General features: G+C 58.1%; 1 protein-coding gene across 1 annotated transcript; it reads right to left on the bottom strand.

Annotated features, from left to right (window-relative positions):
- Positions 1–4,949: 4,949 nt before the first annotated feature.
- On the bottom strand, positions 4,950–15,464 carry TBX2 (T-box transcription factor 2). Its single transcript, XM_030472307.1, has 7 exons — positions 14,459–15,464; positions 13,526–13,793; positions 10,858–11,004; positions 9,596–9,672; positions 9,348–9,517; positions 7,500–8,113; positions 4,950–6,611 (listed from the first exon to the last, which is right to left on the bottom strand). Exons 1-7 carry the CDS (start codon positions 14,821–14,823, stop codon positions 6,165–6,167), a joined length of 2,088 nt encoding a protein of 695 aa, XP_030328167.1. The 5' UTR covers positions 14,824–15,464; the 3' UTR covers positions 4,950–6,164.
- Positions 15,465–15,482: the final 18 nt, after the last annotated feature.

The following is a 15,482-nucleotide window of genomic DNA, read 5'->3' as shown; positions in this document are numbered from 1 at the left end:
GAGCAGAGACAACAGCATTGCAGTATCTCCACCAGCTCATTATTTCCCAGCCTGGAGAATTACTTCCCAAAAGTCTTTAGCCCGTTCCCCGCAACTGCACAGGATTTTGCACTGACAACACCTTTCTGCTGGGAACCAAGCCAAGATCTCCACAAGGTCATTTTGCAAAGACAATTAGGTAGTCCCTTGACAGCGCTGTCTCATTTTAATTAGATCTTTTTTCCAAAGAATTACAGAGTGTGCCAGGCCCAAGGCTGAAGGCAAGGACCATTTAGAGAGATCAGTAGGAGGTGAAGGACAGATGTACCTGTGCTTATGTCACTGGTTACAGCGATGCCAGCTTGACGAGGGAAAGAAGCAGCCTCTCTCACATGATTTCATTTGCTAATACTTCAGGCAATATAAAACCCAGTGTGCAGAAGACAAAGCATTACCACTTCTGGCTGCTTGTTTGTGCTTAGGTGCCCCAGAGCAAGCATTCGCTGCTTTCTGAGGGGGTCTACAGGTACATCTTTGGAAGAACCCACAAAGCTGTCAATACACAGGACGGCTGCTCACACCTATCTGTGTGTGCACACGGGACACGTATAGAAAAAGTGAATATATACCCACACTATGGCACCCAGCAAGGTGCACCACAGTGACACAGGTGGCAGGGCCCCAGCTGTAACCACAGGCTGGGCCCAGCGGGGGACTGCGGGGAGGCGGGGGTGTTACTACCGCAGCTACTGGTAACATCACCTGTGCGGTCTGTGGGCAGCCAAACCCCCGGGTTCGCTGGCGGTGCCGCCGGTACCGCTCCTACCGCGCGGCGCCACTGCTCCACCTGGTGGCCGAGCTCGGGGCAGCGGCGGGCACGGCCGGGACGTTCTGGAGCCGAGGCACATCCCGAGGAAGAAAAACCCAGGTACTCTTTTTTTTTTTTTTCCTGCGACCCCAAGGCAAAGCGGTGCTGCGCCACCCGTTCCTCCGCCGCTGCCCTTCGGTAGAGGCTGAGAGTTGTTTGCTCTCCCTAGAGGAGCAGCGAAGAAGGCAGCTGGACGCCCCCCCGACAGCCTCCGTCTCGTCGGATGTCCCAGGCAGAGACCCGCGGGGCGCGGTTGTACCTCCTCCCTTCCCGGAGCGGCTCCGGGAAAGGTCTGGGAAAGGGCCGGACAGGCGCCGCAGGGCGACGGGCCCGGCTCTCCCTCGCTGTCACCCGCTGCTGTAAACAACAGGAATAAACCGAGAGACTCCCCTTTCCCCTTTCCCACCCTGCCTTAGGGCAGAGACGGAGTAAACGGTGCCTGACGCTAAAAAACAGCTTTGCATCCAAATAAACAGCTGCTTTTTCCCTGATAATGTTTTTACCCCACCGGACACACGCGCAGATCAAAGCGGCCCCGAGAACATCGCAGCAGGGAACAGCCTGCGTGGCTACTTCATCTTTTCCGCACCCACAGCCCGTGCCAAGGACTATGCCCCCGCGGGGTTAACGGGCCAGAACCGTCTGCAGGGGTCGAAGAGGCCTTTGAGATACTGGCGCCCGGCAGAAAGACCCGGGCAGAGGCTCCAAGGCTTCCCCAGGGAAAAAAAACCTGGAGCGGGTGGGAGGAAGAGGGGATGTCTCACCGAGCCGGCTGCTGCAGAGACAAGCTGTACTCCACGTCGAGGACTCCTGAGACACTCAGCCGAGTCTCAACCCCACTAAACAAAACAGGGGGGGCGAAAAAAGCCCCCATAAACCTCCCCCAACAAGCCACTAACCTCATCCAGGGCTAGCAGCAGCCCCATAAATCACGCCTGGCCGCAGGTGCGGGGCCGCCGCTGCGGCTGCGCATCCCGCCTCAAGCGCACAGGTGCGGCGAAATGCGCAGGTGTTCTGCGCGGCGGGTCTGTGGTGCGTACCGCTAAGGGATGCCCGGCCGGAGGGGGCAGCAGGGCTTCGCGGATGCCCTCGGCGTTGCCCTTTGTCTATTGATCCTCCATCGGGGACGGCAGACAGAGCGGCGGCCCCGCGGGTAATTGGGGCACCGAGGCCGCGACCGCGCCCGCCCCGCCCCTGCGCTCCGCGGGGGGCAGCGGCGGCCGGGCCCTAATTGGGAGCCGCGGCCGGGGGCTCGGCTCGCTCCGCTTCGGCCTGGGCGCGCAGGCAGCGCAGCGGCAGGCAGGCGCTAGCCCGGCACCAAGAACTGCCGCTCCGCTGCCCGCCGACCCGGGGCTCTCCTTCCCGGACGGCCGTGTCCCGGGGCTGGCAGAGGGACCCAAACCCTCCTTGAAATGTTCAAATGGTGGATTCGAACCTGCCTGTGGCACCAATGGTCCCCGGGACCTCCACAGGGCTGGGGGAGCTCCCAGCACAGGGCAAGACTCTGGCGCCACTGTGTGCCCAGCCTCATGGCACCATTCTCGGGGTGCTGTCCCGCCTGCGCCTCCTCTGGATGTGCAGTGGTCAGCTCCTATAAACCCCACACAGCAGTGACAAAAAGCCACATTTCCCCACCTTCTATAGCAGTGAGGGCCTGAGCACACCCGGCGAGGCTTCCTTGCCCCTTCTGCGATGCACCCATAACCCAACGTGCTTGGGGAGTGTATGGTGGCACTGGGCTGACATGTAGGCACAGCGCCACCAACAGAGCCCTTCAGACTGGGTAAGCAACAAAAAGCCAACGCTGGGCCTGTGCAGGGATGGGTGTTGTGGCAGAGTTCCCCCTTCTGCGGGGCTGTGTGGTGCTCTGGCGTGAGCCCATGTTCCTGTTGACAAACACCCGCCCATGGAGCCGTTTCAGCAGCATGTTGTGCTGAAACACAGCCCAGTGGCCAAGTTAGTCAGGGTTTGCCTACCAGGTCCACAAAATCCTCGGGGTAAGAAGCTATTTTTTAGTGTCTAGCCAAGCACCCTGTCCATTTAGCTGAAGAAATTCCGAAGCCACCACTAGCCCTAGTGAAATCCTCAGCTGTGGGATTTCACTGTGCTAGTGACATGGCACCAGTGCTACTTGCTGGTTAAACACCAGCACCTTCCACCAGACAGAGGTCAGTGGAGCACCGAGCACTTCATTTTCATGACTCAACAGTGACTGCAGCATGTGGCATGGCCAAGCCAGGTTTCATCGGGTGCATTGAAGGGTGCAGAGGAGCAGAGCCATGGGGTGGGCTGTGCCAGGTGTACCACCGCAGGGCCTCCTAGTGTCTTTTCATAGCTGAGGAAAACAATCCCAGCACAGTGTGTGACTAATCAGTAGCTGTTCCTTAAGCTGTTTGAACAGGCTTTCTCAGAGACTGGGTTTGGCCATGGCATGCCTGAAGCAGCTCAGCTCCCATCAGAACACTCTGCTGCCCATACTGCCTGGCTGGGGGGACAGGCCCTGCTCCCTGCCTCTCACACCATCCCTTGAGGTCACAGTCATGAACCCACACTCTGCAGGGAGCATTTTTCCCTCCCAGTGAAGAGTGGCTTCATGCTCAGAGAGCAGGTTGGTGTGCCCTGCTGGCCACGGTGTTCAGCCATTGAGGAGGACGTGACGTTTAAATCTTCACTGACCCTCGCACCAGGCTGGGTGGCATGGCTGGCCCTGTCCCACTGGGATAGCAGGAGCCAGGCACAAGGCTTCCCTAGCGCTGGCTGTGTTGAACCATCTCCCTGCTGTGGTTAGCCAGCGTAGCCTAAACCCAGCATGGTTGGAAGGGTGTTGGAAAGGGCCAGGGGAGCCCCCCCCACTGGCACACACCGTACCCTCCCCCCTCTAAAAATAGAGCCCATTGAATTGTTACTCATCCTGAGTGATGTTTATACAGAATAATCCTGCAAGCCTAATTTTAGTAACTACACTTCCCTTCTCCTCATGAAGCCATTCCCACCCTTCTGGTCTTCCCCACAGGTGGAAACAGCCCCACTGGTCTCCATGCAGCACCACAGCTCCTCTCCCACCGTCGGGGAACCCAGCCCCAGCATCTCCCTTCATACGCAGCCACAGGAGGGGTCCTCAGCCCCTTCGCTGCCCGCAGTCCGCCCGGGAGGGCTGGGACGGGAGTTCGGGGGAGGCCAAGGAGGAGCCGCGACCGCGCACGACCCGCCCCGTCGAGGCCGGGCGGCGGCGGGTGCTCGGCGGCACCAGCAGAGGGCGACCTACGCCCGGCGCTGCGCCTCTGCACCCGAAGGGGACGCGCCCCCCGCCGCCGCCCGCAGTTGGGATCATAAATCTTCCCGGGAACGGGAGAAGGGTAATTGGTGAGGAAAAGGGCCGTTTGCGTCCTCCTCGGCCGCGCCCCGCAACGCCCCGAGCGGATCCGGCAGCGGGAGGGAAACGTAGGGACTCCCGGCGCCGAGGCAGCCCCATCCCCGACGGTGCCGCTCTGCCCCGGCCATCCCTTCCCCGCTGGGGCCGGTGTGACCGGCGCACCCCGATCCCGGCTGGAACCGATGTGCCGGCGCGTTTCCCCTTCTCGCCGGTACCGGTGCTCATCACCGTAGCATGGCAGGACGCTACCGGCTTGCCCGGGCCCTGCCCTCCCGAGGCGGCACTGGCTCGCATCCGCGGGCAGTCCCGCTGCCCCCCGAGGACGGTGCGGACAGATCCACACTCGCGGAGGGTCCCGGCGCTGTATCCTCTCCAGCTGCACCCGGGAAATCCCTGTGCGCGTCCATCAGCGCACCCGCGGACAACTCCGCGCCCCTCCTGCGCACCTGCCGGGTTCTGCCCGCGGCGGGGGGGTGTTCTTGGGGCGGGCAGAAGCCCTGAGGGCAGAACAAGCTGACGGGCGGAGCAGGCGGCGGTTCCCTTTCCCCGGGAGCCCCCGCGGAGCGCTCCGCCGGCGCGGCCGGCCGCGCACCTCGGGCCATTTTCATCTTTCCCCATCAGCCCACGGCGGTGCCCTCCGCTGCGCACCTGCGGAGGAGCGGCGGCCGCGACGGGGCGGTGCCGCCGCGGAGAGGCGGCGGGAATGAAACAGGCAGGAGCCGGCAGGACTTCTCCGAGTAGTTTTTTTTTATTGAAAGATGTGAGAATTCATCAAAACTGAACAGACAGATACCCGAGTAACCAGCACGTTGCAAATCATGTATCTTTTTATTTTAAAACAAATATAGAGCACAGTCCTGTGATATTTAAATTTATTATATTTTATTTTTTTTGTTCTTGGAGTGAAAAATAAAAACCTGAGGTTTATTCCTGCATTCTCTATACCCCGCACTGCAGCGATATTTTCGTTACATTTTGGATTCTTTTGTTGTTGTTGTTGTTTTGTTTCCCTTGCAAAAGTCCTTTAAAGAATTGAACTCTTAGTTTCAATGATTTCAAAAATTGTTTTACCGGTGGCACATGATTGTCCTAGACAACAGGCGGGATAAACAATATTTCAAAACACAGTTCAAGAAACCGGTATCTCCTTCAATCACAAAGAGCTAAATAGTTTTCATTTACAATATATATGTTCATGTAAAATGAAAAAAAAAAAAAATCAAACCAAAACAAAAAAAACTTAAATGCGATGAGTTAAACTCTAAATATTATGTACACACCAATGTACAACTCTGAATAAATTAATACCAATTTGCATATTCTGGGATCCTTATAGCTTATTTACACAAATTACCATTTATTTCATAAATATCTGCGCAGGTACCCACGGGGCTCCCCCCGCCGGACCTGCTCTGCGCGGCGGCGGCTGCCGAGGCGGTTTGTTTCCCATGTTTCGTTTCTTATTTCTTTTTTTTCCTTTTTTTTAATTATTTTTTCCTCCCTCCCTCCCCCCTTGCACAGATGAGGTTTTGGCCCCCCTCATCTCGCCGGGACCAGCGCTGGGGCTGGGGGTCGGGGCTGCCCCGGCCATCAGGGGCCTTTGCCTGGTCTCGTTGCCCCCCCAGCGCTGCCCAGTGCCCAGAGTGGGGCAGCAGAGGGGTCGGGGGGCTCCGTGGCCATGCTGGAGCGGGGGAGCTGCTCCCAGCCCCGCAGCTGGAGGGACAGACGAGCCTTGCGCTCCCACCTCTCGCTCCTGGGTCTGGGGCGGTGGGTCCGCTTGGCCGGCGGGTCCGCTTGGCTGGCGGGGCTCCATCCCTCTTCTCCAGCACCCCGCTTCCCCGTCCGTCCCCCACCCCTTGCTCCGCAATAAATATTTATACTGTGCTGTACAAAATACCAGTGCTTCTCCGCCCCGCCGGGAGGGCTCGCTGCTCGCATTGTCGGTCACTTGGGGGACTCCCTGCCGGGTGACAGCTCCCGCTGGCTCTCCAGCCCGCTCACCAGTCTCTGGATGTTTTGCAGTTCGTTGAGGGACTCCTTCAGGGAGCCCTTGGGGGAGGCAGTGGGGCGCTGGCTGCCTCCCTTGTGCAAGGGCACCTCGGGGAGCGGGCTGGATTCCCGGCTGCTGCTGGCCTTGGAGCCCTCGGAGCCCGGGTTGAGGCTGGTGGGCAGGCCGGTGGTCAGCAGGTTGGTGCTGGGCGGGATGGTGACCGGGAGCTGGTAGGGGCTGAAGCGCAGGCGGGGACGGCTGCTGCCCAGGAAGGGATTGCGGGAGAGTGGCCCGGCGGCCGCTGCGCTGGTGGCTGGCATGGCCGAGGCAGCCGCCGCAGCTGCTGCCATGTAGGTGTAGGGGTAGGGAAAGAGTCCGCCGAAGGTGGGCATCGGGATTCCCTGGAGAGAGAGAGAGAGAGAAAGACAGAGAGAGAGAGGTGAGAGCCATGCTGGTGCTCCACTGCATCCTCCCTCCTGCCTGGCCCCTCGGCTGTGTTCCCCCAAGAAAGCCGAGGCACCCCAGCGTCATCCTAAAAACACAGCGTGGGGATATCCCTGTGAGGCAGGCCAAGGGACTGAGTACAGCCCTACATTGACCTGGGCTGGTGCTGTCAGACACAAACCCCTCTCTGGGACATGCCCCATTCCTGCCCTGTCCCCTCCCTATGCGCTGTCCCCCCCTGTCTGTGCAGCATCACAAACCTTTAACCACATTAAAACACATTGCTAAGTAGGAATCAGAAACGAAGGGAGTTCAAAGACATCTTTATGAATTTCGTCATAGGGGATGGGAAAAGCAACACAAGCGCAGGCATTGCAGGAGCCATTTTGGGGCTGGCAGGGATATGGGGCTGCTGCTGGATGGGGACAGCCAGGTCAGGTAGGGCTATGCTCCTGACTCTGCCCCTGCCTATGGGGGAATAGTATAAGCTACAAAAAAAAACCCAACCAAGATTCCTCCTCAAATCAGCCCTGAGGCCAACCTTCAAAATGTCCCCTACATCCTGCCTGCGCTGCAGCAGGCAGCATGTCAAGGGTCCTGGGGAGCCTCACCCCCTTGTCCCCAGCGGCTGCAGAGGGCACTGGGGATGCTGGGGGGGACCAGCAACTCCTTATTTGGATTTTTGTTGCCCCCCCCTTCATATCCCCACACCGGGCACCTGCATTCCCAAAGAGCTCTGCTCATTCAGGGAGCATTGGGAAAGGACACAGAGAGGAGAGCTCAGGGCCCGTCTGGGCAGTGGGGACAGGGGGTGGTGGGGACATGGGATGAGCACAGGGTCTTACCTGAGAGGCCAGCATGTGCTGGGAGAGGTGGAAAGGGAAGGGGGTGGCTGTCCCTGCCGTGCCCGGGGCAGACGAGAGAGCTCCATTCTCCAGGCTTCCCCCACCAGTCACCGAGGCCAGCAAGTGTCCCATGCCCATGGCAGAGAAGGCGCCGGGAGCCATGGCGAACTGTCCTGGGTGGATGAAGAGGGGCTGCCCGGCACCCAGGGGGCTGAAGAACTGCTGCCCATGGAGGCCAGAGAGTGCCAGGCTCTGCAGGTGCCCAGCGCTCAGGTGTGGGGGGCTGTCCGTGTGCACCATCAGTGGGGCAAAGGCCTCCTTGCCTAGCCCGCTGCCCTCCATGTCCTTCTTGCCCGGGTCCGGCTCTTTCCTCCGTCCTTCCACCTTATCCTTCTCCAGGGCTCTCGTGCCGAACAGGCCCTCACCAGGGCATTCCCGGGGGGATGCACCATCCTTGGCCTTCTCTGGACTGCGTCTCTCCTTGCTCCGCTCCTCTGGGCACCGGGGGCTGCCACGGGGTGTCATGTCCTCCCCACTGGGGCTGGCCGCTGCTGCCGGCCGCTCCTCGGGTGCCTTCTCCACCTCCGCGTCACTGTCGGCCGCCGGCTTCTCCTCTGCAAAAGCATGGAGGGGCAAAGGGTCAGAGCAGAAGCACCCAGGGGAGGCAAGGAGCGTGTCACTCGTGAGAGCCCTGGCGTCAGGGAGAGACTGCGGCGGCAAAGCTCCGATCGTTATTAATGGGAGAAACTCATTTCAGGAGGAGAAATGGGCTCTCGTGCCACGGTCGCTCTGGGGAAAGGGGATTAACAACAGCAGGTCTGTTGCTCTGCCAAACAGGAAAAACATGTTTGATGGAGGACCAAAATCTATTACAGCATCGCTCTCGTTAGCTGCAAACTCTAAGCGGGCTGCAGAGCAGGGGATGGAGAGAGCGCAGGCGGGTGGACAGCGATGGAGGAAATGGTCCTGTATATATTTAATTACATGGAGCTGATCAACAGCGTGCTGTGGATTTATTCCAAATGTGCAGGTTGAGTCAGGTTAAAGAGGTGGTTTTAAGGCAGGAGGTATGCTATAGACTTCCCTAAAAGAGGGTTTAATTTAAAAAGCCCCATCGAGCTCTCAGAAGAGGAAGGGGGACGAGAGGCGAGGGGATGGCGAGGGCGAGGGGAGCAGAGCTCCTACCTGACCGGCTTCTGCTAAACGAAGAAAATGTTTTGGTGCGGGTTAGGTGAAGCTCTGCAGGCTTCACCTAATATTCGGGGAAGCCTTTGAAAGAGGAGAGGGGTGTAATAAACCCTCCCACCACCTCGGGGAGGGAGGTTTGCAGTTTTGATGAAGGTTTGCAGGGAATCGGGCCGGTGGAAAGTTTAAAGAGCAGATTGATAGTGCGGCAAGACAAAACCCAGCATCTAAAAACTGCAACGTGGGAATGGCTAGTTTGTTTTCATTTACTAGCTTGAAGCCTTGGAGTTACATTTTTTTCCCCTTTCAAACGTGTTAATTCTTTCTTTTTTCCTTTTTTTCCTTTTTTTTTTCCAGGGGAGTGTGATCCAGCCATGACAGGCAGGAACACACCAGCGAGGAGCTGGGCAGACATGTCAAGCCCACAGGGCTGCTTTGCCATTTCTTCTTGTTTATCCCATGGGTTTAAACAGGACATCGCTGCACTCCACCTGCCTTTGCTCTGCTCTTGTTCTGTCAACCCTTGGGCTCCTTCATGCCCGTCCCCATTTCTTTTTCCCCGGTGGTTTGCCTCACTGTCCCTAAGTAACCGCCCCCGACCAGCCCGAAGGGAGCGGAAACCCGAAGTTTGGGCAAATTTGAGGACCACATCCTCTCATTTACCTCTGCCGTTGCCCTTGAGGCGCAGGGGACTGGGGAGGGCACCCACGGGCGAGTGGAGGGCATCGCGCACGGCTGCGGGCTCACAGGATGAGGCGTCCGACTCGCCGCCGTCGCGGTCGGGCTTGCAGGGCTCCTCATACATCCGCAGGGACGGCAGCGAGAGCTGCTTCCTGCGGGAAGAGAGGCAGTTGGGCACCGCCCGGCCCTCCGCGGGTGCGGAGTGGGCAAGGGCGGGGGACGCCCCTTACCTCTTCTCCCGCCGGCCATTGCCCGTGTCCCGAAAGCCCTTGGCGAAGGGGTTGTTATCGATTTTCAGCTGGGTGATCTGCGGGAGGGGGGAAGATGGAAAGAAGGGGTGGTGTGAAGCTCTGCCTGTGTCGTGTCCCCCCCCCGCCGCCGTCGGGGAGCCCGGGGTGAGCTGCGCAGATTGCGAAACGCGCTGCGGCCCCGCTTTAACACACCGCATGCTTTATTAAAAATGATGCTGAGGTTTGGGCTTGAATTATTAATAGAGTCTTAATGATAGGAAGTTATTTTTCACGGCCCCCCGGAGAGAAGATGGCGACTGAGCCGCGCGGCGCTGGGTAAAAGCTATTCTTATCCCTCCCCGCCACGGGCTTCTGGGGCCGGCGACATTAGGGTGCTCAATAATGCATGGCTCTGAAACATGGCCCCGAGAGGGGCGCTGGAAAAGGGCCCGGCCCCGCCGCTCCCCCCGCCCGGCCGCCCCGACCTGCAGCATCCCCCGCCCGACGGGACCCACCGGCCGGCGGCTGCCCCGCGCAGCTTGCGGCAGGCGAGCAGACAAAGTGCTCTTTAATCGATTGTGACTCTTCGCCATAAACTTTACGAGGGAAACAAGCCCACCAGGACCCTCAGACAGAGCTGTCAATTAGCATCAGCAGCCAGGGGTGGAGGTGGGGGTCAGCTTTTGGGTTAAAACACACACACACACACACACAACCCTTGGAGGGGCTGGCAGAGGCCCACCACTCCCCACCGAGCTCTCCTGGCTCCGCTGTTCACAGGGCAACACTTGCTAAATCACGAAAGCAACTAAAATTAGCTTATCTGGCTCTATTTTTTTGGCGTCTCCCGAGCCCAGGGCACCTTCTTCAAGAGGCTGCCCAGGCCGCAGTGCTGCCCGAGCCTGCAGCAACGACTCCTACAGCCCAGAAGAGGTGCAACAAAGACCAGGAGGAAATTACAAATAGTAATAATAGAAATACTAATAGCAATCGTATTGGCAATAGTAATAATAACAATAGTAGTATGAAAGGTGCCTCCTGCTTGGAGGGCTTGGGGTTTAACCTTTCTCCTGTTGCTGTCTTTTGGCCACTGTCCCCCAAAATGTCCTCGGCGCGCACACACACAAATACACCCTAACAAGGGGTAAAGGATGGGACAGGGGTGAGAGTAGGGGTAGGTGGAGGGGAAGGGAAATGGGCACATGGCCAAGGCCAGGGAAGGAGGGGAGGGCAGGGAAAGGGCAGCGGCTGCCCGGTTGTACCTTGTCATTCTGGTAAGCCGTGACGGCGATGAAGTCGGTCTCGGGGAACACGTAGGTGCGGAACGTGCTGTAGGGCAGCTTGAGGATGTCGTTGGCCCGAACTATGTGGAACCTGGGCTGGTACTTGTGCATGGAGTTCAGGATGGTCTGGGGGGCGAGAGAGCACAGCCCGCAGCTGCCGTCAGCCTCACGGTCCACGTCGAGCTACCTCCCCAAAAAATCCCTTTTCTCCCGAAAACAACCAAAAAAATTATTACAAATTCAGCCTGAGGAAGGAATGCCGGTGAATGCCAAAGAGGGAGATTTCTTCTTTTGTTTATGCCATTGCATGATCTGCCCCCAAATAAGGAGGTCAGGGGAAGGCAGGCACAGCAGCATCTTTGCAGGTGTTAAGCACGGCAATAAAGCAGCAAAAAGGATCTCCCCGTTTTATTACAACCCCGCAAACGCGAGGCGAGTTTTCAACACATTTCTCGCCGCTTTTCATATTTCCGTCCTTAAAAAAAAGGAAAAAAAAACCCTAAAAAAAAATACTCTACCTCACCACCACAAAAAAAAAAAAAAAAAAAAAAAGTTAAAAAGCCTCTCGATTTGTGTGGTGGCGCAGAAACCCGTGCCAGCCTCAGCCAGCGCCTGCGACGTGAAAGGAGCGTTTCACCATGAGCCATGTTAAATTTATGTCTCGAAGCAACGCTGCAGAAGGAACAGACATTTTTTTTCCCCAACCAGGTGTCTGAAAGCATCGCCAGCACTCAAAGCCACTCTCTACTCCTCTATCTCCTTCTCCTTTTTCATTTTATGTATTTATTTTTAACCGAATTAATCGCGATTTGGCTGAGGATTTTCGGAAGCGGCTGAACCCCTCCGAGCCGCGCCCGGGGCCAGTCCGACCCTCTGCCCCTTGCTGCCCGCGTCGGCAACGTTTTCCTGCCCAACAGCGATTAAATAATTCCCCAACCTGCTGCGGTCGGGCTGAAACGCAGCATTCACCGCCCGGAATTGGAAGGGGAATGGCGAAAGCTTGAGTAATTATTGTCAAATAACGTCGGCCAAATGGCTAAATAATTATCACTTCATTTCGGTTTAGAAGGCAATAAAAAAAAAATCCCCCCCTTTTTAACGCCAGCAATAATCACCTGCTGATGAACTGTCAGATCGCTACTATATTGATATCATCTAGACGGGATTTATCATGAAAATGGTGCAAAAAGTCTCATTCGGGCGTGCAAATCTGCATTCCTTTAAAAAAAAATCATCATCCTTCTCTGACCAGATGGGCACTGGCTAAACCCTCATCTCCCAGATTTAACACAGTCCGGATTTTGGGCAACGGCAGATACACAAAAAAGAATCTTTAACTGAAGGAGGCGAACCGTTAAAAACGCTGAATCAAACTAGTTTTTCCCCAGTATCAAAAAGAAAGACATTTTTTTAGACTCCCCATCTATCGATTTACCTTGCCGCCTATAAATAACCTCGCAATGTATTATTTAACAAAACGCCGTTTCCTGCCTTAAGAGAGAAAAAAAAAGAAAAAAAGAGAGAGGAAAAATAAAAAGAGAGAGGGGAAAATAACAACACATAAAAAGAGAGCGAAAAGTTACCCGGGGAGCTGCCGCGCTGCGCTCCGCACCTGAGCACCGAGTCCCGCGGCTGTCCCGCGGCTCCGTGCTCCGCCGGGCTCCGGCCCCCGCTAATTACCGTACCACCAGCGCTGCACGATGAACTTTCCCTTTATCGCCCCAAATGCTTGTCCAGAGGCCTGAGACCGCTGGCTTATGCGCTGTGATTTCCCCTCCCCGCCCCGTGCATTCGCGCAGGATCACGCTCCCCTCGCGTTTTGACCCTGATTTCTGCGGATCTCTGCAAATTGCCAACACGCTTTGGTTTCTTTCTTTCTCCTCTTTTTTCCTTCCCCTTTGTTTGGTTGGGTTGTTATTTTTTTTGGTTTCTTTTACCTCCTTTAGGTGATGCAGATATGATCAATAGGGAAACAAACAGGGGCTTTCAGAATAAATAGGGAAATAAATAGGGGCTTTCAGCCAACGGCTCCGGCCCTGCTCCCGGCCGCGGAAACCCAGCGCAGGTGCCGCAGGTCTCAGGACCGCTCTCCCGGCCCGGCCCGGCTCGGCTCGGCCGGCAGCGACAGCCCGGCCTGCACCTGCCCGGCCGCAACCCCGCTGTCCCGTCGGGACTGCCCTCGCTGCACCCCCTCGGCACAACTTCGGCCCCGCACATGCACCCCTCCAAATACCGCTCCCCGCAGAGCCCCGAGGGCCGGGGAAAGGCGGCAGGACAGGCCGCGGAGACCCGGGATGTGGGACCCTGAGGCCGTCCCTAGCCCAACATGCCCTTTTTCCCGGGGGAGCCGTCCCCAGGAAGGCGAGGAGCTGCCCCTCGGTGCCGGGCAGGAGCAGCCGCCGAGGGGGCTGTGGGACAGCAAGGGAACCGCAGGGCCCGGCAAGGCCCCGACGTCCAGCTCTGCCCCATGCGCGCTGATGCCGGGAAGTGAAGCTGCTGAAGCCCCGTTGTTCCCCAAGGCCGCCCCGGACAGAGAAGGGCCGGGCAGCCCCGGCACCGGGAAAACCTGAGGGGTCCCTGCTCGGGGGATCCCTGCTTGGAAGGCCGCCGCTCGGAGGGCTCTGTTCTGCCCCACAGCCGCACTTACAAAGCCGTGCTTATCCGAGATGTTGTTGGTGAGCTTGAGCTTGTGAAAGGCAACAGGTTTGGCCATCCACTGCTCCCCCGTGGCCGGGCTGTCGGGGTGGATGTACATGCGCTTGGGCATCTCCGGGTCGGCCTTGCCGGCAACCATCCAGCGGGAGTTGTGGAACTTGTACCGGCAATCGTCGGCCGCCACTATATCCATCAGCAAAATGTATTTGGCCTTCTTGTCCAGGCCGCTCACCCGCACCTTGAACGGGGGGAACATCCTCCTGCGGAGAGACCCAGAGCGGTACAGGGCTGTGCCCCGCGCCCGCTGCCGATCCCCGACGGCCGCGGCCCCGCCGAGCCGCCCCGCGCCTCCCGGCCCCGGCTGCCGCTTCGAAACCACCATCTTTTAGCTCAGCTTCACAGAGGATTTCCAGCCTTTCCACGTCCCACCGCTTCTCACCGTGCTCTATTGCACCCGCCGTGGCAGAAAGCGGGGGGAAAGCTCGAAGATCCCATTCCGGGAAACAAGGGGTGCAAAGGCATCCCGTTTCCCTGACTTCGCCCGGACCCAGGCGGCCCCGCCGCTGCCCTTCCCGGGACCGAGGACACGAGCAGGGCCGGGACGACCCCGGCCGCGGGGAAAGTTTGGCAGGAGGGAAGGAAACGGTGAGAAGCGGCGTAAACAAATGCAGCGGGGGCTCGCAGGCGCTCAATTAGCGCGCAAAATTTAATTTGGGACCGCGCTCGGGAAAGTAGTAATTGGGGGGTGCGGGGGGAGCTCGGAGGGGGGTTAAATACTTCCGAAAAACTCCAGGGATCGAAGCTTCCCGCGCTAATTCATCGGGGCGGATTTGGCGAGCAGCGGGGGACGCGGGATGAACCGTAGGGGCGAGGGCGCTGCGCGGCCGCGCAGGTGCCGGGCGGGCTACGCGGGACCATCTCTTACCTCCCGGACTTGGTGATCACCATCTCGGTGCCCAGCTTGTGAAACTGGTCCCAGAGCTCTTTGGCTTCTAGCGTGACTTTGGGGTCGTCTTCGACCTCCTCCTCGGGCTCCAGGCTCTTGAGGGAGCGGAGATGGGCGGCTTGGTGGTGGTGTCCCAGGGCCGAGACGTGGAGCCCGGCCTCGGCCGCCCCGGCCAGCCCGGGGTCCGGCATGGGCTTTGCCAGCGCCGCCGGAGGCAGAGCCAGAGCAGGGAAAAAGGAAGGCTGGGCGGCTGCGAGGAAAGCGGACATGGGGAAGTCGGCCGGCCGGGGTGCGTGGAAAGGGTGGTAAGCCATGGCAGTCCCTGGGAAGGCTGGATCTCTCATCGGTGCATCCACAAATCCAGGAGAAAAAGAGGGATTCCCTTTACAAAAACGTGTGTGGGTTTTGTTGTTGCTTGTTGCTGGTTTATTTTTTTTTTTCCCTCTCCTGCCCAGCGAACTCGCTCGAGTCTCTGGAAGAGGAAGGAAAAATCAACAACACACACAGCAAAAAAAAAAAAAAAAAAAAAAAAAAAAAAAAGGCACACAGAAAAAACCCGAAAAAAACAGCGGAACGAGATGTGGGGAAGGAGATAAAAAAAAAAGAAGAAACAAAAAAAGAAAGGCAGTTCCTGGCTCCTGGGACTCCCGGTCTGCGGAGGGGAGACAGTAGGTCCTTATTTTTTGTTGTTGTTGTTGCAGCGAGGGAGAGCGAGCGAGGGAGACAGCCCTCCCAGTAAAGTCCTTCCCAACACTAAAATAGAAACAAAAGCCGGCGCGGGGCTGCGCGGGGCGGCGCGGAGTGGGGCAGGGGCCCTCACACCCCCGCGGGCCCTGGCTGCGCCCCGGCTGGGCCGGCCCGGCTCCGCGCTCCGCGGACGGCGCTGGGGCGAGGGCTGCTCATGGCTCCGGGAGCCGGAGTGGAAACGGTTGGATCTTGTCCTGATCTCTGTAAAACTGTGACTATCTCACATGTCCTTCCTGCTCTGATCCGCCCGCTAATG

Source organism: Strigops habroptila, assembly GCF_004027225.2.
Source record: "Strigops habroptila isolate Jane chromosome 13 unlocalized genomic scaffold, bStrHab1.2.pri S16, whole genome shotgun sequence".
NCBI classification, from domain to species: domain Eukaryota; kingdom Metazoa; phylum Chordata; class Aves; order Psittaciformes; family Psittacidae; genus Strigops; species Strigops habroptila.
Note: the sequence above shows the minus strand (reverse complement) of the source record. Positions and strands in the feature narration are given on the sequence as shown.

Coding starts and splice junctions, on each gene's coding strand:
- TBX2 (XM_030472307.1), bottom strand. CDS start 14,823: ATGAGAGATCCAGCCTTCCCAGGGACTGCCATGGCTTACCACCCTTTC. Junction 9,673..10,857: donor CGGCTTACCAGAATGACAAG/GTACAACCGGGC, acceptor CCCCTCCCGCAG/ATCACCCAGCTGAAAATCGA. Junction 8,114..9,347: donor CCTCAAGGGCAACGGCAGAG/GTAAATGAGAGG, acceptor ATGCTTTTGCAG/AGGAGAAGCCGGCGGCCGAC.